Source organism: Pongo abelii, chromosome 4 (genome assembly GCF_028885655.2).
Source record: "Pongo abelii isolate AG06213 chromosome 4, NHGRI_mPonAbe1-v2.0_pri, whole genome shotgun sequence".
Taxonomy (NCBI): domain Eukaryota; kingdom Metazoa; phylum Chordata; class Mammalia; order Primates; family Hominidae; genus Pongo; species Pongo abelii.
In genome coordinates this window covers 178,113,833-178,134,658 of record NC_071989.2, presented here as the reverse complement: position 1 = coordinate 178,134,658, position 20,826 = coordinate 178,113,833, and the positions used below count along the sequence as shown (strand labels likewise).

The following is a 20,826-nucleotide window of genomic DNA, read 5'->3' as shown; positions in this document are numbered from 1 at the left end:
TAAAGTTCCTTAAAAGGAACTTCTTTGCTATTGTTTTACCGTCTGTCCTTAGCCATCAGCATAGTGCCAGGTCTGGAGTACGTGTTTGATAAAGGTTTGTTGTAGGAAGAAAAGAAGCAAGGAAAGGAGGGAGGGATTTTAAAAAAAGGAAAGGAGATGGGGAGGGAAGGAAGGAAGAAAGGAATTAAGGAAAGGAGAGGGGGAGGAAAGGAAAAGAGAAAATAAGGAAAGAAAAGAAGAAAGAAGGAAGGAAAAACCTGTGTTTTTCTTGAAACATGCTTTAACAGCCAAATAAATCTGCTGGCAGTTATCCTGAGGCAATGTCTCTGGGCTTTTATACATGCTGGGTTTTTTTTTTTTTTAAACCTAAAATTCTTTTTCTCTCTCTTGAATATTCCCATGCCAACCTGAATATAGCCAACTGTTTCTTGAGGTCTCAATTAAAATGTCACCTTTTCCTGGATGCCTCCCCTGACCCTATACCCCAATTACTCCATACTCCTTCCTCCATACTCTTCTGTAAGCTTTTGTTTATGCCTCTGGCATAGTAGAGAGCAGGAGTCTATAAACGACAGCCCCTGGGCCAAATCCAGCCTTCAGTCTGTCTTTGTAAATAAAGTTTTATTGGCACACAGCCATACTCATTTATTTATATATTGTCTAAGGCTACTCTCACACTACAAAGCTGAGTTGAATAGTTGTGATAGAAAACATGACTGGCAGAACCCAAATTATTTACTGTCTGGCCTTTAAAGAAAAAGGTTGCCAACCTATGGTATAGAGCATTTATCATAGTCTATGGTAATTGCTCCTTTATATCTTCCTCTCTAAACTCTGAGTTTCTTATGGGCAGAGACCACGCCACTATTGTTTATAGCTATATACCAGCATTTAGCACAATTCCTGAAACTTAATGGTGAAGACTTGTTGAATGAATGAATGAATGAATGATGTATCAGTAAGAAATAGAAAACAGGTAGAAAATTCAAATTAGGAATATTCCAGGAGAGTTGATTTATTTACACAGGGATCATTTCAGAGGTGTGGATATGTTTCAGAGAGATACTGTAGAACCCAAGACCATAGAAGCAATGGAGCAATTATCACCTCTAAGCCAGAAGAAATAGGAAGAAAAGTGTCCTGGAACCAAGAAATGGACAGTCATAAAGAGGAACTGTAACCTTTGTTGGCAAAACTAGCTAACGTGGGTGAGCTCTCAGGGAGGATGAATACCCTGTCCTCGGTCTGATCCTTCCCCTATCCCCTGCTTAGCTCATAGGGAAGCGAAAAAGCACAGAACCTTGCCCTTTCTGTGATGTGGCCCATTCAGGTGGAAAGCATAGTGAGAGCATAACTGAAACTGAGGCCACTGCTTCCTTGCCAACTTGTTCTGATTTGGTTGGAACCTCTTCTTTGCTGGTAGTAAATGAAGGGTCAGGAAGTGCTATGGGGGCCTCTTAATTCTGGCTCCTCTTACCCCTTTCCTGAGTAGGAGTCCTCAAATCACACTATGGGATTTTTTTTTAAGTTGTTTGTTTTTTTTAAGACTACTCAAGTGCAGTTGTGAAAAGGAGGGGAAAGAGTAGAACAAGTACTTCAATCTGTAACTGACTGAACAATCTATTGAGATAGCTATGCTGTGGGATCTTGAATGTGGAGGCGTCACACATTGAAAGGCTTATTCAGGAGCAGGAGGTCTTCTCTCTGACTTCCTGCTTGTCTACTCCCCTTGGTGTTTAGACCACATCCCTTAACGTTTCATTTTGCAAATTCTTGCCTTGTTCTCTAAGAATCTCCTGAGTCTTAGCTCATCTCCTCAGCTAGACTCCAGGCTCCTTGAAAACAAGGACCAAGCTATATTTCATTTTCTAAAAATTCATTTGTCTCTGGGCTCCCAAAAGATGACAATTACAGAGTTATTGACAGGACTCCATAGGTCATGTAGTTCAGCCTCCTACCCGTCACAAGGATCTCCCAGACATCATGCCCAACATGAGTTAACTTTGCCTGCATATCCTTTTAATAAGGAATGACTGCATTGTATGGTAGCCCCTACAGGTTTACTTCATGTTGAGACCTGATCTTCTTTCCTGAAACCCAGAAGGCAGTATTCGGTAAATACTCAGTGTACAGGGGACAGGCAGTCTTAAAAGTCTGGTCTGAGCAATGGTGTGCTCCCTAACTATCAAAGATCTCACCATCACAGATGAACATCTTTTTAAAGGTCTATCCCAAGCTACACCATTGCATCCTCTCCCTACCTGTTGTAGCCCGTGGGTGAAAAATTAACCACTCGGAATGCTGTTTAGAAAGTACTTCCTTGGCCGGGTGCCGTGGCTCATGTCTGTAATCCCAGCACTTTGGGAGGCTAAGGCGGGTGGATCACCTGAGGTCAGGAGTTCGAGACCAGCCTGGCCAACGTGGCGAAACCCCATCTCTACTAAAAATACAAAAATTATCCAGATGTGATGATGGCACCTGTAATCCCAGCTACTCGGGAGGCTGAGGCAGGAGAATCGCTTGAACCTGGGAGGCAGAGGTTGCAGTGAGCTGAGATTGTGCCACTGCCCTTCAGCCTGAGCAACAGAGCAAGACTCTGTCTCCAAAAAAAAAAAAAAAAGTACTTTCTCCATTGAGCCTCATGGTAATCTGACAGACGTGGTATTTTGGGTCACGTTTTACAAAAGTCACAGCAACAACAACTGGAGTTCCATAAAGTTAAGTGCCTTTCTCAAAGCCACATAGCTAAGGAGTGAAAAGGTTGAGATTCAAATCCACACCATTTGAATTTATAATTGAAGCCTTTTTCCCCACACTATGCTTTCACTGAGGGCTGTTTTTTCACTCCTTGCTCTTCCCAGATGTGCCACAGCTGGAAGAAAATTTTGCGGGAATGCCACAGAATGAATAAAAAGAAGTGTATGGATATAATGTGCCAAGATAAGGCCAGTGGCCTGACCTAGCAAATGTCATTTTTGTTTCATTTTTTCCAGTGTTGTTCTGAATTCTTCTTTCTCCCTACCCCACCCAAGGTGTCAAACAGATGTGAAAATACCACAAAGCTCCAAGTCTCAGCATTGGTTTATGATTCACTGATTGGGATGGGGAAAAACAATCCAAATTACCATGGTGATGCCTGTTTATAGAGGCAACATGGCAGATGCTGAGTAACATGACCAAAACCAGACGGGGCAAACACAGCAAGAAAGCTCTTCCTCCTTGATCTTGCAGACGGGCTCAGCCACTTCCCCTGGCCAGGACTTCACTGGGAGACAGGGTAGGAAATGTGCTCTCTTGGCTGGAGTGGGGGAATCAAAGCTACTAAGGGTATGTCTTTGTTTTTTTCCAAGGCACGGGAGTGGGAAATTCTATTATGTTTGTTTGTGCATTTGTTTATGCATTCTTTTAAAAAATTCAGTGGATAACCTGATGCACTATAAAAAAAATGCTCTAATGGTAAATAAGCAGTAGGATGTGATAAGTAAAACTACGACCTTTGCATTCAGAGAGCCCAGGTTCAATTCTCAGCATTATCCACTTCCCTGGTATGTGAACTCATGTCAAATTTCTTTATTAGTAAAAATCTTCTAAGCTTAGGGTGGGGATGGGGGAAACTAAACTTCAGCCTCCTCATGTGAAAAATGAGATAATAGTACCTACCATATATGGTTGCTGTCTGAATTAGATAAATGAACACAAAGTCCTCAGCACAGTACCTGGTGCGTAGTATGGGTCCAGCAAATATCAGCTTTTATTAAGGCTGATCTACAGCATTTTAATCTGTTGAAGTAAGATAATACCTACCTTTCAGAACTGTTGCAAAGAGAAGAAGAAGAAAGCATGGGAGCTGGGTGTGGTGGCTCATGCCTGTAATTTTAGCACTTTGGGAGGCCAAGGTGGGCAGATCACCTGAGGTCAGGAGTGTGAGAACAGCCTGGCCAATGTGGCGAAATCCCATCTCTACTAAAAATGCAAAAAAAAAATTAGCCAGGCGTGGTGGCAGGCACCTGTAGTCCCAGTTACTTGGGAGGCTGAGGCAGGAGAAGGAGAGTCGCTTGAACCCAGGAGGCAGAGGTTGCAGTGAGCCAAGATCGTGCCACTGCACTCCAGCCTGGGTGACAGGGGGAGACACCGTCTCAAAAAAAAAAAAAAAAAAAAAAAGTCATAGAAAGCTATTGTATCAAAGATATTTTATTTGTCAGTGTAGACTGCCATAACAAATAGTTTCCACATTTCAGTGGTTTAGGAGTTATTTCTTGAATAGGTCTGAGTTTAATGTGTGTAAATGGTTGTGGGGTGGGGGGCTGTGGGGGTCCAAAGGAAGAGAGGCCTCTGTTTCATGCAGTCATTCAGGGACTCGGGTTCTTTCAGTTTCCCATCCCTAGGATCCTCCAGTGTATCTGCTGAATCCCATCCAAGATGAGAGAAGAGAGTGTAAAGGATGGGGCAGAAAGTTTTATTCCTCAGGCCTGAAGGCAGCATATAGTACTTTCGCCCCTGTAATAGTGATGAGAATTCAGTCACATGGTTGCACATACATGCAAAGAAAGCTAGGAAATGTAATCTATCTGTATGCTCAGGCTGGTGAGTTGTCCACGATTATCATTTGTAGAGCATTGTGGCAGACTGCTGAGTTGTCCATGAAACCTTTTTCCCTCTGTCTTGAGCACAACTCAAAACAACTCACTAGTCTGCCACAATGCTCAATGAATGATCATCATTACTGTGATTGGTAACCTAACATCATAGGTGATTCCCGTGGTATCCTAAGCCCTACTTGGAGGGATGGGCATCTCTAATTATGCAGTCTTTTCTCTTTTGAGCTTGAGAGAAGGAACAGTTCTCACCTCATTCCCAGAATAACTCTGGAGCCTTCTGCCCCCATGAGCCATCCTTGACCATAATGACAGGACTGAGGTTCTCAGAGGTGGTACAGAAGTCTCAGAAAGGCCATGCCACCAAAAGCCATGTGAACAGGGTTCCAATGCCCGTGGTGAATATTGAGTATTCAGAAGGTGGCTTTCTCCTCCTTTCTGTTCCACCCCTCTATTGTTACAAAATGAATCACCCCAAAACTTCATGGGTTAAGACACGGTGGTCACTTTGGTACAGTAATGTGTTGTTTAACGACAGGGATACATTCTGAGAAATGTATCCTTGGCAATTTCATTGTTGTGTGAAAGTCCTGAGTGCACTTGCACAAACTTACATGGTCTAGCCTACTACACACATAGGACATATGGTTATAGCCTATTGCTTCTAGGCTGTAAACCCGCACAGCAAGTTACTCCACTGAATACTATAGGCAGTTGTAAGACAATGCTGAGCAATGGTGAGTATTTGTGTATCTAGATATATCTATTGTTTTGTTGTTGTTCTTTTAAGAGACAGGGTCTTGCTATGTTGCCCAGTCCAGTCTTGAACTCCTGGATTGCTCCAGCAATCCTCGTACCTCAGCCTCCTAAGTGGCTGGAACTATAGGTGTATATCACCATGACTGGCTAAATATCAAACATAGAAAAGAAAGGCACAAAAATAAAAATACAGTATAAAAGATTAAAAAAATAGTATACCTAAATAGGTACTTACCATGAATGGAGCTTGCAGGACTGGAAGTTGCTCCAGGAGAGTCAGTGAGTGAATGGTGGGTGAATATGAAGGCCTAGGACGTTACTATTCACTACTGTTGACTTGACAAACACTGTACACTTAGGCCATGCTAAATATCTTTACACTTCTTCAATAGTAAATTAACCTTAGCTTACTATGTAATTTTTTTTTTTTTTTGGGGGGGACGGAGTCTTGCTCTGTTGCCCAGGCTGGAGTGCAGTGGCACGATCTCGGCTCACTGCAAGCTCTGCCTTCCGGGTTCACGCCATTCTCCTGCCTCAGCCTCCTGAGTAGCTGGGACTACAGGCGCCCACCACCAAGCTCGGCTAGTTTTTTGTATTTTTAGTAGAGACGGGGTTTCACCGTGTTAGCCAGGATGGTCTCAATCTCCTGACCTTGTGATCCACCTGCCTCAGCCTCCCAAAGTGCTGGGATTACAGGCTTGAGCCACCATGCCCTGCCAACTTTTTAACTTTATAAACTTTTAATTTTTTTTTATTCCTCCGTAATAACACTTAGCTTAAAACGCAAACCGTATAGGTATACAAAAATATTTTCTTCCCTAGTATGCTTATTTTACAAACATTTTTCTACTTTTACAATTTTTTTTTTTTTTTACTTTTTAAACTTTTTTATTAAAAACTAAGACACAAGCACACACATTAGCCTAGGTCTACACAGGGTCAGGATCATCCATCTCGCTGTCTTCTGCCTCCACATCTTGTCCCACTGGAAAGTCTTCAAGGGCAGTAACACACATGGAGCTGTCATCTCTTATGATAACAATGCCTTCCTCTGGAATACCTCCTCAAGGACCTGCGTGAAGCTGTTTTACCATTAACTATTTTTTAAAATAAGTAGAAGGAGTATGCTATAAAATAGTGATAAAAGTATGGCATAGTAAATACCAGTAACACAGTCACTTATTATTATCAAGTATTATGTACTGTACATAATTGCATGTGCTGTACTTTCATACAACTGGCAGTGCAGTAGATTTGTTTTCACCGGCGTCACGTAAACATGTGAGTGATATGTTGTGTTATGATGTCACTAGGAATTTTCCAGCTCCATTATGATCTTATGGGACCACCATCAGATATGCCGTCCTCATTGACTGAAACATTGCTATATGGTACATGACTGTATATCTTTTACAGCTTCTGTGGGTCAGGATTTCAAGAGTGGTTCGTTCAGCTAGGTGATTCTGGCTTAGAGTTTCTCATAAGTTATAACCAGATGGTGGCTGAGGCTGAGTCCCAAAGGTATCTGCACCTAATGTGCCTGACCTCTGGGCTGGAAAGACTCAAGCCAGGGCTGGCATCTCTCCCTCATCCTCATTCTCCTCCTCCATGGGTTTCACCAGCATGGAGGCTTCAGATCATCTGCTTTTCTCATATGGCAGCTGAAGGCTGCAGTGCGAGTGAGGGAAGCAAGAGAGTGAGCACCTCCCCTATTGCCTCTTCTAAGCTAGCCTCAGAAGCTCTGCAGCATCATTTCTGCCACAGTCTTGTTTGTCCAGCAGTCTCAAAGCCTGCTCAAGTTCAAGGGAAATTGGCATAGACACCACCTCTTGATAGCAAGTGTATCAAAAAAAAAAAAAAAGAAATGACAGACATGTTTGGGGACCACCACACTTCCCACATCCACATCTGGACACTGTCCTTGGCCCCCATCCAGGATCACCCCTCTTGCTGACAGTTCAGAACCCATCCCAGGCTGACATACACTGACTCCCTTGAGGCCAGAGCTGAAGGTCATAAAGGTCTGGAGGAGCCTGGGCCGGGACAGTGGGGGCTGGCCTTGGGACAGGCAGCCTCTCCTCAGGGTCAGTGTAATCCATTTCCATTTTTAACCACGTGTGTTGAATCCCCAGCTTTGTGTTTCTCATCATCCCATGGCCTGCAAGTAGGAGACAAAGCTCCTACAAAGCATGCAAGCCCAGAGAATGTAAGTAAGTTACTCAAACTCACCCAGACCTAGCTGTGTGGAGTTGGGGGCTAGAGGTATCTCACCTCAAAGCCCACGTGCTCCCTGGCCTGCCTGGCAGTATGTGTGTTTGGGAGGTGGGAAGAGGCAGGCAGCACAGCTCAGTGGGAGGGGAGAGCCCGTCCCTCTTCCGTAGCCCCTGTGTCACTTGCACTCAGATACCAAGGCAATAGGGGTCACAGAAATGCTGCAAAGGACAGGCAGTGGGCTGGGGGGGCACCCTTGGCCCCATTATTCTATTTTTCAGCCACAAAATAGACTCCTCTTTTTACCCGTAGGAAGAGAGCACACCAACAAGGAGTGTCTTGGGGACCCCAGGATTTATCCGTAGGCAAAGTTTGGGGTATGGGGCTGTCAGCTTCTGTTGGTGAACTGAAATTTCAGAGTTGAGATGGGAGAGATGCGCTTCAACTAATTACAGTAATAGCTGCTGTGATTGAGTACTTAACAAGTGCCAGATAAGTGCTGTGTGTACATCATCTCATTTAACCCTCATCAAAGCTCCTGAGGTCAAGATTGTCGGCCTCATTTGTAAATGGAGAAACCGCACCTCAGAGATGAAGTGCACTGCCATTAGATCACTCAGTAAGTGGCAGGACAGGGATTCAAGCTCAGGACTGCCTGCCTCTGAAGCTCAGCTCCCAAACACTAACTCTGTGCCAGGGACAGTCCCACAGCACACCTTCTGCCCCCCGCCACATCCTCAGCATTTCAGCAGTGCACTGTGTGTGCTTTGACGTAATAAATATTCAAAATATTAGCGCTGCAGATGCTGGCACAAGCTGCTGAGATACCATGCTGTGTCCTGGTAATTAAACCCTTGGTTGCATTGTCATATTCACAGTTGTCAAGGTCCCCAAACATCCATCTGAATTCAGATGGGAGGTGAGAAGAACACGTGTGATGCTTTGGAGTGTGTACAGATTTCTGTCTGCAGGTTTCCCATCCCTGCATGGATAACCCTTCTTTATTTTCCTGGGTAATTCTTGCTATGCTTTTTTTTTTTCTTCTAAACCAGCACTCAAATTAGCCAGAGAAGTCTAAATACTGCTTTTCTCCATCACAAGCTACTTCAGAAACAACTTTGATGTTGTTTTAGGTATTGGAAAACTCAAGGAGGAAAGGAGGAGGTACCTGTGTGAGGTTACTCAAGGACTCACTTGATTTTTATTTCAGTATTATGTCTGATATCAGGAGAGTAATCCCTCCTCCAACTTGAATTTTTTTATATATATATAAAGTGCTGGAATCTGAAAATTCCTTCCCTGTTCATTTTATGCAACTGTATAAAGGAGGCATAATTGCAGGGTGGCATCTTTAGGAAGCGACTAGGAAAACTGAAGAGATGAATGTTTGGATGGGGATTCATCATTGGAAAAATGGCTCTCAGTATATAAATGTTCAGAAAGAAAAGACAATTCACAGATACCTTGTTGAAACTCCAAGGGCCAAAACCCTGAAAATTGAGGGTTAAAGAGGGCAGAATCTGTAGGGATCAATTATTCAGCATCCATTATTGAGAACTGTAGCATATTATTCATGGTTCCTTTTTTTGGCGTTCAGTCTTGTTAGATTATTTTAGTGAACACGGAATATTCATGCAGTTGTTCACAGGCTCGTTCGTGACTTCAGTTTTTCTTAACTGTTTTTCCATCATCCATGCTGCCCTCCACCCTCACTTCAATATCACCGCCACCACTTCAGCTCTTCTATGGCAAATCCTTCTCTTTGGGGCTATTTTCAGGAGCTTAAGCCTATAAATTGAGGCAGGAGTAATCCATGCAAATGTCTTTACCTAACATGGGAAATGAGTAAAGTTACCTCTGCTGGGTGCCAAGCACATACTCTATCTACTATGTTGGGTATGGAATTAAATGAGATGTGGCCTTTGCCCTCAGGGAGTTTGCAAAGTAGCTGGAAAATAGACAATTTTTGTCTTGTTTGTTGGTTTCTAGCTACATACCAAAGTCAGGCAAATTCTTTTGATTTCAAGTGATAGAAAATTCAACTCAAACTGGTTTAAATCAAAATATAGGAGAGATGGGATAGAATGGGTCATACACTCTCAAAATACAGAGGTATCTGGCTTCAGGCATGAGTGCGTTTGGACATTCACAGGAGAGCACCATCTGCTCACTGTTTTTGTGGCGGTGAGATGGCTTCTGGCTACCCTGAACAGCTTAGCAATCCCAGTAGATAAACAGTTATTGGGATTTTGAGTCATTTAGGCATTTCTGAAACAATTGCTGTGGTCAGGAAAACTGAAGATACTTATCAGCCTGGCCTGGGTCAGATGCCAGTGCCTAGAGCTGGAAAGAGGGGTCAGCCCCATTTGTATGACATGATCTGAGAGTTGGGGGGAAGGGGAAACTTCAACAGAAAAATTTGTTACCTAAAGAAGGAACCACAGAAGGCAGGCAGTTACACATAACAGAGTTCTGCTATGTGCCTAATGAATGGTTTATTCCATACAATATCCTTAAGATTAGCCGGGCATGCTCAAGGGATATCGTTAATCATCAGAATTGCCGCCTTCTGGAAAAGCAACATCCCTTCAGTCCAAGCCAGTCTGGATTAAATAGACCGTAATTGTAACTCACAAAAATCTGACCTGAATTTGCTCTCCATTGCAGTGACCTGGACAGAAATAATATCACCAGGATCACCAAGATGGACTTCGCTGGGCTCAAGAACCTCCGAGTCTTGTAAGTAGTTGATGGCTCTCAAGTGTGTTTTCATTTTTAGCTCTTCAGCCTCACAAAAAAGTGTTCCAGTGCCCCTGACATCACACTCCCAAGCCCTGGACAACAGGAATTCACCATTCTGCAGCAGAAAGCCCCTCATTAGTGTACCCACATGCTCACAGGTATCACATTCTGTGTCTAGATGTTGCTGGCTGAGCTAGATCAATGGAAAAACTTAGTTCCAGTGATAGGGAAAGCGGAAGGCTATGAACGAATAAATCACCATGCCCAGCTTCTAGGATGACAGCGATGTCAGATTGACTAACCATGCTTCCCTTCCATAGAGATAATAATTTCTTCTCCAGCCTGTGCATTAAAAGAGCAATCAGGACAAAAGTTATCTGTCTTGTAGCTTAATGGAGAGGAGGGGAGGAGAGCATCAGAAAGGGTCAGGGCCCTTGTTGAACACCCACAGCTGTGCAGACAGGTAGCAAAATTTGAAATGGGCATTAATGGACTAGGGGAGCAAGGAATATTAGGTTTCATTGCTGAATATTGAACACTTTCATCCATCCTTAAGTCTATGAGTGATAAGAAACTTCCCAAGTGCTTGTCTGTCGAAAAGTCTAAGACATTCAGAGGTACAGGAAAAAACAATTTAGATTTTATTTTCCTTCTTTACTTGGTGGTTAATTTTGACCCATAAGTGTGGCTCCAGGCAAGAAGTACAGACTGGGCCAACTGGCCACTGCCTTGGTATATGTATGCCATGGAATCTTAGCTGGCAAATTTTTACTAGAAGTAACAGCTAAAGTCTTGGTACCTGAAGCTACCTCCTTTTTACTAATAGCCCTGTATAATAAATATAATGAATTTTGTATTTGGTTCAGAAAGTACCAGGCTCTGGTCCCGATTCGGAATTAGCTACCCATGAAACCTTGGGCAAATTATTTTTCCTTCTTAGGCCTCAGTTTTCTCATCTGCAGTATAGGGAATACGTAGTTAGAAGTATTTTCAGCTCTTACAGTTACACGTGTAGTGCTTCATTGTTTTAACATTTTCTGATTATTCTCATGATTACTTGTGAAGCATTAATTTTACAACACTGTTTTTCATTTCTGATTGAGTTGTTAGTAATAATGATGATGGATATGATAATTTCATGGGCTCAGCACAGTATTACATAGTGGTAACATACAAGGTGGGGCATTATTATGAGCCCCTATTTGTAGCAGAGGAAACCAGGGTGCGGATAGGTTAAGTAGATGCAACTCTACATAGCAGGTGATTGAAGGAGTTGGAATTGGAACCTAGACTCTGTGCTTTCTAACCTCCATGCAGTATCATTATATTCACATTATAGAAAGCTAAGAAAACTTAAGACAGTGATAGTCTACCCATTTTGTAAATGCAGCACTGATAATGTGGGGGCTTGTCAGAGCTTCTGTTATGTACACATGTGTGGGGACATGGGGAATCTGAATCCTGGGCCTCCAGCTTGCAGATGCTCTCCACACCGACATGTTCTCTATCTTTGGTCTCAAACACTCTCCTCTCACCACCCTCAAAGGGAAGGCACATCCTGTGCCAAGTCTTTTGCCCCAGCAGCCACGTGTCTGTCAAGTGACTGATAGTTCTGAGAAGGTGTGCGTGGATCAGAATTGAGACTGGGATCAGGGTGGGGGAATTCCATGGTTCAATTTTAGGGCGATTGTTATTGAAGAGGTATAGGTAGCAACTCCTGATTCTATGTCATTTGCCAGGTTAAAAAATAGACGCTTGTTTACCTTCTCACTTTATTTTTTTTATTTATTTCCCCTGCATCTGTGAGAGATTTCCTTTTATATTTCACCTAATGCTTCATTTTCTAACAAAGTCAAAAACAACCCTTTGATTTTCTTAGCATTACATCAGAAAGACTAATAAAAACTCCAATTTTCGTATCTGCTTTCTGCAAATAGAAAGTTTAAAATAATCACAAAAGATTGTTTTAATATCCCCTGGATGGTCTGCAACATTCCTTTGACTACAGTTTATCTTTTCAGTTAATTGGTACATTCCTCTTATTTTGATAAGCAATGCCAAAAAGCCTTCCCCTACCCCCCACCCCCCGATAGAATATTAATATACTCTGTTTCATTGTCTTCCTTATCAACTCAAAGACAATCCCATTCAAGTGGCCCTTTATTACTGTGAAAGAATCTGCCTGGTGGAATAGCTGACATGCTTTCTAACTAGCACCAATAAAATATCCAGACATTTTTACCATATTTTTCCTCAATCTATTCTTTTTAGCTGAGTAACCTAGACAACTATCTTTTTTAAAAAGATTTTTTTCACACTTTGGCACATTCCCCATATCTGTTTCTTATTTACAATTTCTAGAGAAGCCAGAAAAGAATCAGTAGTCTTGAATAATTGGCCACCCATTTCTGTGTCAAACTGTTAATATGGGCAAAAGCAGATAAAATGGAGATTGAGGAACTTCAGTCTCAACCCAGGGCAATTTTCCCCAAATGAAGAGCATTTAAGGAGAAGATAGAAGAATTGCCCAGGACATTTTTTTTTTTTTTCTCCCATGGGGTGGTAGTAGGAAAAAGTCTCTTCTGGTGGTATCAATTATGTCCCATTTCTTGGTAGTCTAAGGGCTCTGCTATGCTCACAATGTGGGAGCCAGCTTTACCCCAAATGGGGTTAATAAAAAAGTTAAACTCCACCCCAGCCATCATCACATGGGGGGCGATTTCCGATCCTGATCCAGTGCTAAAGCTAAAAAAATAACAATGCCAAAAAAGCTGAAAATGAACACAGGCTCTGTTCTAATTCAGAACAGACTCCAGCCATGGACAGCCCTTCTGGGTGTTCAGCCCTTCCTGGATCCCCTGTCTGAAAATGTGGGGAAGGTATCAATGGCTTTTAGTGCATGCTCCTGGCTTGCGTCTCAGCCCAGAAGTCTGGATGGGAGGGTCTTAGCTCATTCATTCACTGATCCATTTATTCATCAAATATTGATGATTTGTTGAGCCTCTGATAGCCAGGTTCTAGGCTGGACTGTGATGGAACTAGGAAGTAGATCTGGAAGGGATGTAGATACTCAGTCAGTGAGGGTCCCAGCAGAAAAGAGGGCAAATGAGGAGAGCGAAGTAAAGACTTATTTAGAGGTGTGGGCAAGATTAAGAGAAATGTAGAGGAGATAGTGCAGTTCCTTGAGGCTAGAGTCAAAATGGGGCCACTGCTGTCTCCTGGGCCTTAAGAAGCACAGGGAGGAAGTGGTTATCAGAGCCTGGCAAAAGTAGGGACGGCTTGACAGAAGCTGTGGTCTTAGGTAGAGGGATGCAGTCAGCCTGAAGTGGCTTGGCAGGGATGGAGAAGAGTAAATCCCCCAACCACACTCTTCCTCCACCCTCTGATCTCCTGCCGGTGACTCTCTTTGGCTGAACCTGACAGGAATCCAGAAGTCAAAAAACTTCTTGATGGTCTTGATGGCTAGATGCGGTGGCTCATGCCTGTAATCCCAGCACTTTGGAAGGCCAAGGTGGGTGGATTGCTTGAGCTCAGGAGTTCAAGACCAGCCTGGGCAGGGCTGCCCAGGCTGGGCAACATTGTAAAACCCCGTCTCTATGCCCCCCCCCAAAAAAAAATTAGCTGGGTGTGGTGGCATGCGCCTATAGTCCCAGCAACTTGCACCACTGCACTCCAGCGTGGGTGACACAATGAGACCTTGTCTTGGTGGGGAAAAAAATCTTCCTGATGAAGCTAATAAAAGTCAGCTTTCCAGGGCCTGCACAAGGTAGAAACGGTGTATCTCATATAGATATCCTTGCATCTCTTCTATTCCCCTCTCTGAAAGAAGCTTGAAGTGTTAGATTCATTAGCACAGAACTAAGATTCATTATAGAAGGGGTGAGTTAGGCTCCCTCAGAAACCCAGAGGGAATGTGGTACTTACAATACCCTAGAGTTGGTCCTTGTTATCCAGCAAGGAAATAATGACTACAAAGTCTGTGATTGATTTGATTGGTGGATGGATAGTAAAAACTTAGCTCAGCAAACCTCCAGTCAGTAGTGTTGAAGTGGGACCCTATTTAGCATGATGTGCTAGTGTGAGACTATTAGCATTCCAAGGCCCTCCTTGCATATAGTGGAATGGAAAAGGAAGACAAGAGAAGGGAAAAACTTTTTTTTTTTTTTTTTTTTTTTTGAGACAGAGTCTTGCTCTGTCACCCAGGCTGGAGTGCAATGGTGCAATCTTAGCTCACTGCAATCTCCGCCTCCCGGGTTCAAGTGATTCTCCTGCCTCAGCCTCCTAAGTAGCTGGGATTACAGGCACATGCTTAATTTTGTATTTTTAGTAGAGACAGGGTTTCACCTTGTTGGTCAGGCTGGTCTCTAACTCCTGACTTCGTGATCTGCCTGCCTGGGCCTCCCAAAGTGGTGGGATTACAGGCGTGAGCCACTGTGCCTGGTTTTTTTTTTTTTTTTTTTTGAGACAGAGTCTTGCTCTGTCGCCTAGGCTGGAGTAGTGCAGTGGTACAATCTTGGCTCACTGCAACCTCTGCCTCCTGGGTTCAAGCAATTCTCCTGCCTCAGCCTCCTGAGTAGCTGGGACTACAGGCACGCACCACCACACCCAGCTCATTTTTGTATTTTTAGTAGAGACAGAGTTTCACCGTGTTGGCCAGGCTGGTCTTGAACTCCTGACCTCCTGGTCCACCTGCCTCAGCCTCCCAAAATGCTGGTATACAGGAGTAAGCCACTGCACCTGGCCAACATTTCTTAAGCCTCTAATTGTATAGCAGAACCTGGGCTAGATGATTTACTTATTTATTCCATTTTTGTTCTCCTAAGAACTTTTGCAGTGTTTTATTTTCTCTATTTTACAAATGAAGAAACTGAATCTCAGAGAGGTTGGCTAGTTAACCTACTCTTATATCATCAGCTAATGTGCAAGCAAAACAGGGCTTCTAAACTAAATCTAGTGTGCTCACCAGACTGGGAGTTAGAGGGCCCACCCTACCTGGCTGTGGGAATTGGCATAAATAATTTCTCCTCGGGCAAGTCTTTTAGCCTCTCCCTTCAATTGTTTCTATAGGTGTTAAGTGAGGAGCTTGTAAGGGGCCAGAAGTAATAGAAATGTGAGAAGCAGAGCAGATGAGGACATGGCAAACTGTGGGGCTGGGGACCCTCGCCTGACCAGTTCTACTTCTGGTCAGTTGATATTTGGAAATGTGAGAGCTGATTTTTCAAAAGGAGTTTCTTTTGCGGGTTGTGGGTGTGTGTACATGTGAAATATCCTGATTTTCAACTGTTGGCAACAAATTCACAAAAATGTAAAATATCATCGAGCCCAAATGAAACAGTTACCTGTCCCAGACACATATACAATCGGTATGTGCCATGGCCCAAAGTCTTCTGTAGGTTTTCATTCATTCAGTAAGCATTTATGAAGTACCTGCTGTGCTAGGCAACTGTGTTAGAACTGGGAGTAGGATGATGGACATAATGTGTATCTTCTTGCTCCTTAGGCATAGTGGGGAAGATAGACTTGGGAACTAAACACAAGGGCCCAAGTGTTAAGGCTGAGAAGTGCGGGAGGTTATGAAACATCTAGTAGGGAGAGACTGTCATGGAGCATTCAGTTTGATATAAAGATGCATCCTTCCCAGGGTTGCTCTTCCTCTCCATCTACCATTTACTTAGGTGCTTGTGGGTACCTCTCCTCCTGAGTAATCCAGAGGAATCCACAGCCCTTTCTAAACACTTTCTAAAGAAACATTCTCCAGTCACAACTGCATCCCCGTAAAGTCCCATTCAGCCACCACGTGCAATCTGTGTCATTTCCCAGCCTAAGGTCAGCCCCCAATGGAAGCTACATAGCTTCATTGTTTCTCTTCCCTGCTGTTCAGCTTATCCATTTAAGCGGCCATTTTTTTTTTAAGTTAGGGAAACATTTCATTATGTGCTAAATTCTTTGGATATACTCCATGCATGAACCAGACTCACTTATACAGAGTGTTTAGGATTTGTATTCACCTGCTTGGAGGACTTAGGTGGGTGAGTGAAGCGTGTGGCTGGAGGGAGGGAGCCTGATCTTTTAGGACCATCATCATGAGGTTGAGATTAGCTGGGCTCTCGGTGAGAGGAGTTCCTGGGACCAGGCTGGTTTTCTTAGCGACAGCCAGTCGTTTCACAATAGCCTCACCCTTTCTACTAGGGTGAGCAGGGAAGGCCCTTTTCAATGAAGTATTTTTAAATCTTTGGAGGAGGGAGCTCCCAGGGAAGAGATGCTGAATCTATGTGTGGTTTTTATAAAGAGCAGCTTTTACCTCTTCCTTTTCTGCGCAACATCCTGCAGTGCTTGGGGGGACATTTACTGAGAACATTCTTAAAATAGAGGCATGGAAACCAATCTGTCAGGTAGAAGTGTGCAGGCGGCAAAACCCTGGTTACCGTGACACCAAGCTGGGATATGAGTTATCTTGTCCCGTCAGACTGATCCCAGTTGAAGGGACCCTGACGATCACTCAGCAGGGCTGAGTGACCATGCCTGCATGGCATGAAGCCTAGTATGAGGGTCCCTGAGCCCAGCTTTGTCCTTAGTCATTGCTGTCTCTGGTTGTAGGCATCTGGAAGACAACCAGGTCAGCGTCATCGAGAGAGGCGCCTTCCAGGACCTGAAGCAGCTGGAGCGACTGTAAGTACAGCACAGCCTCCTTTCTTAAAGTATTTATTTAATTTTAGTGTTTTTTGTTTTGTTTTGTTTTGTTTTTGTAAATTGGCCTTATAAACTTGTTAAAAAAAGGTCTCCAGTGTTTTAATAGAATGTTTGCTATTATACTTAAGGCACATTAGATGCATGTTAAAGAAACACTGAGATCCACTTACACTCCTTTTCTGTAAAAGTTGCTAGAATCAGCTTTCAGGGTTTGTTTCCCTTCTTCTCAGGCTTGAGCTCTGTCTTGGTACCTGTATAAGGGGCTGGTTTTTACCCAAGTGTAAACCTTTCCTTCCACGGAGGAGGGAAGCCTGCAGTTATCCCTGCCATGAGATCTGGCATCAGATAGTCCCTAGTCCTCTGCGCAGGCAGAAGCTCCTCCTGAGGCCCTCTCCTCCCTGAGTGTTCTCTGCCCCACTCTTGTGGGGAGAGGAAGGACTGGTGAGTAGGCGCAGCCTTCAGCGCGCTTGTATCTCCTGTGAGTGAGCATCAGCCTGTGTCAAGAAGCCCCCACGTTTCCACGAGAGAATGCATTGCCAGTGGTTTAAAAATAGGCCACTGTTCTGACTCAATGAGAGGGAGAGAGGAAAAGGGATGGGAATGGAAGATGGTTGGAGCCTCCATTTGTTTTGTTGATGAATACTTTTGCAGAAAACTCTTGGATTACTTTGAGGAGGGCTGCTCAGATGGTTAAGTAGGCAACTTCATCTTTCCTCTGTTAATCACATCTGGCAGCTCATAACATCTGGATATTTGCTTTCTGCCCTCTGAGCAGGGATTGTCCCCAAGAGCACTTAGTCATGCTGGTGGGTGGCTCTCTTCAAAGTTCTCTCTGAATCTTGGTTGCCCTGACATTTCAGCCTCTTTCTTCTGCAGTCAGAGGGATGAAGCTGCAACAGCTCACGGCTCTGGCGGCTTCCCTAGAAGAACTGTGTTCTGTTTACCTGTCTGGTTGCCAAATCTCATTTACAGAGGTGGGCTTGGGTAAGGTGGTGTGCCTGCCTCTGACTAGTTAGCTTTGAGATGTGCCATCTTTTCCCCTGGAGTCAATTTATCTGGGGCCACATAAGAACGGGGAAGGTCCCCATTACATGTCAATTAGTATTACCCAGAAAAATGCTTTCCTCCCTCTCTGTTGTGTGAACCGTCTCATTTATTGTTCTCCTTCTGGGTCAAATCCCAGCATATGTTCTGCTGGTGTTGGTTTGAAAATATGACATTTATTTCTTGCAAGGGAAAATAGTTATAAAAAGAATGAATGTTGTCTCTGTTTACACGTTTATTTTTAAGTTTCTTAACACTCAAGTTCTTCTTATTTAGACCAAAGAGAACATAAAAGTATTTGTTGAACCTGGTTCCTTTGTATGAAATATTCAGCATTTCTACAGAAAGATCAATACATGGTCCTTTGTGAAAAGGCCACCCCTTGCTTAGCCTTCTGATTAGAAGAGTGAAAACAATTCCCAATTCATTAATTTCCTGGTTTTGGGGAAGGAACTAATTGAGTACCTTGGACATGCCAGGAACTATGCCAGTGTTTTACATGCTATTTGTATTTTTTTATTGCCACAAAATTCCTATGAGGTGTAATTACCCTCATTTTGCAGATGAAGAAGCAGACCCAGAGAGACTGAGTCAAAGAATGGTCAGGAGGGGAGCCAAGATTCAAAGCCACTTCTGTCTGACATGAAAGATGATGTTCTTTCATACTCATGTGCAGCAGATACTAGATGAAGTGTGATCTTTAGTAAGGGCCCTGAGAGTAGCCTCTCGCATAAACATTTAACTCCAGAGAATATCAGTGAAATAGTTTGGCAAAGCCTCTTTTCTTTGGCTTGATGAACAAGGCTGAAATACCCATGCATGTCTGGGGAACTGAATGGATTACAGTTGCAGAGGAAACCTGATTATTTCTCCGTGTTGGTGTATTAGGTGGGTAATGCTAGCTGCTGTGCTAGATAAACCCTCAAATCTCAGTGACTTAACACAGTGGACGTTTACTTATTCATGTAAAACCCAATATGGGCATTCCTGATAAGGCCTCTCTCCTCCAAGTGGAGACTCAGGGACAAAGTCGTCGTCTTCTCCTCAACTTTACCCTCCTTAAATCTTGGCTTCCAAGGTACCAGTGTTTGTCTGCATCGAGCCAGGAGAAGAGAAAACAGCATGAAAAATTTCACATGGGAAGTTTGCAGATTTCAAGAAGTACATGTCACTTCCAGTCTCACATACTTTGGGCTAGAACTCAGTCATGTGGCCACAGCAAACTACAGAGGAGGGAGGAAAGGTAGTTGAGCTTTGTGCCCAGGAAGTAGAGGAAACAGGTTTAGTGAACAGTTAGCCAGTCTCTGACTTCTACTGCAAGTGATCTGAAGAAGTACTTAATCAGGAAGAAGATTAGAAACACAGGCAGCTGGGTTCATATACACAGCTGAATAGTCATTCTCATAATACCTTTCAGTGTTAGCAAGAAGGGATGTGTGTGACATTAATCCTGATAGGCGTTAATCTGGTTTTGGTTATTCGTTCTGTTTTCATAAAGACTGGGGGATGTAGAATTGGAAAACATAATACATTTGCTATTAATAATATGATGGTGGATTGTGCCATTTCTAGCTCTTACTCCTGGCTCACCTTATCTGTGTCTCTGTATTTTGTAATAGATAAATCTTTATTGATTATATTCTAAGATAGAGCCTGGAAATAATAGGGGTTATAATACTTCATTTCTGGAGAGTTTGTTTCCACTCTGAGTAGTCATTATTGGTTTGTTCTCTTGGGTCTTCCCTGGGAAAGGAAAAGGAAGCCTGTCCTCTGGGTCTCAACTCAGAATTCTCTATTCCCCCATGAAAGGACCCTATGCCTCTAGCTGAGTTAGGTGCCCCTACTCTCATAACACAGGTGTCTTCCTATCACAGCACTTATGACACCATATTTTAATTCCCTGTTTTCTGGATTGTTTCTTCCCAAAACCATGAATGTTGAGGTCAGGATTCATGTCCCATTTAGCTCCTAATCTCACAGACTTGAGCAAGGCATGATAGTAAGTGCTTGAGGAATATTTATTAAAGCACTTGAGTTTTTGTTCTATATAAGTGATTCTAAGCTGGGCCTAATTTTGCCTTCCAGAGGACACTTGGTAATGTTTAGATACATTTTTGATTGTCACAACTGGGAGTTGCCACCTAGCAGATGGGGTACAGGAATATCTCAACATCTTTAAATGCACAGGATGGCCCTACAACAAAGAATTATTCAGCCCAAAATGTCAATAGGGCCAAAGTTGAGAAATTCTGCTCTTTATCATATGTCAGATAGCATGTCAGGCACTTTACATATACCATCTCATGTAATCTATGCAAGAATACTGTGAAGTTAGAATTATCATAAAATATGATGTGATAAAATATGAAACTCAAAGTATCACCTACGAAATACTTTGCTTAATATATTTACCTAAACCTAATTTAGCTGGATCTCACTTCTGGTTGCCATAAAGTGGATGGGATATAGGAAAAAGTTAAACCAAGAGGAAACAAACACATTTTGTAAGAGGGATATTCTTTGAGACAGCTGCCCTGGTCTTTTAAAAAAGTCAATGTCAAGAAAAATATGGGAGATGACTTTTAAGTTCAAAAAAAGCTTAGAATAGAATAGAAACAGTACCACAAAATTGGAAGGATCAATGGAATTAAAATGTTCTAAGATCATTAAATTATTCAGGAAGTAATAGTGCTAATATTTATTGCCTTATTAAGTCAAAGATGTATGTTGAAATTTGTAGCATAGCCTCTAAAAAAAAAGCCAAAAAAATTATGATAGTCTCAGG

General features: G+C 43.0%; 1 protein-coding gene across 1 annotated transcript in view; it reads left to right on the top strand.

Moving 5' to 3' along the window:
* Positions 1–20,826, top strand: part of SLIT3 (slit guidance ligand 3) — a 634,924-nt gene that overhangs the window by 39,848 nt on the left and 574,250 nt on the right. Inside the window, exons 2-3 of the mRNA XM_024247052.3 lie at positions 10,233–10,304; positions 16,905–16,976. Of these exons, the coding sequence (XP_024102820.1) occupies positions 10,233–10,304; positions 16,905–16,976 (144 nt within the window). The remainder of the gene's footprint in view (positions 1–10,232; positions 10,305–16,904; positions 16,977–20,826) is intronic.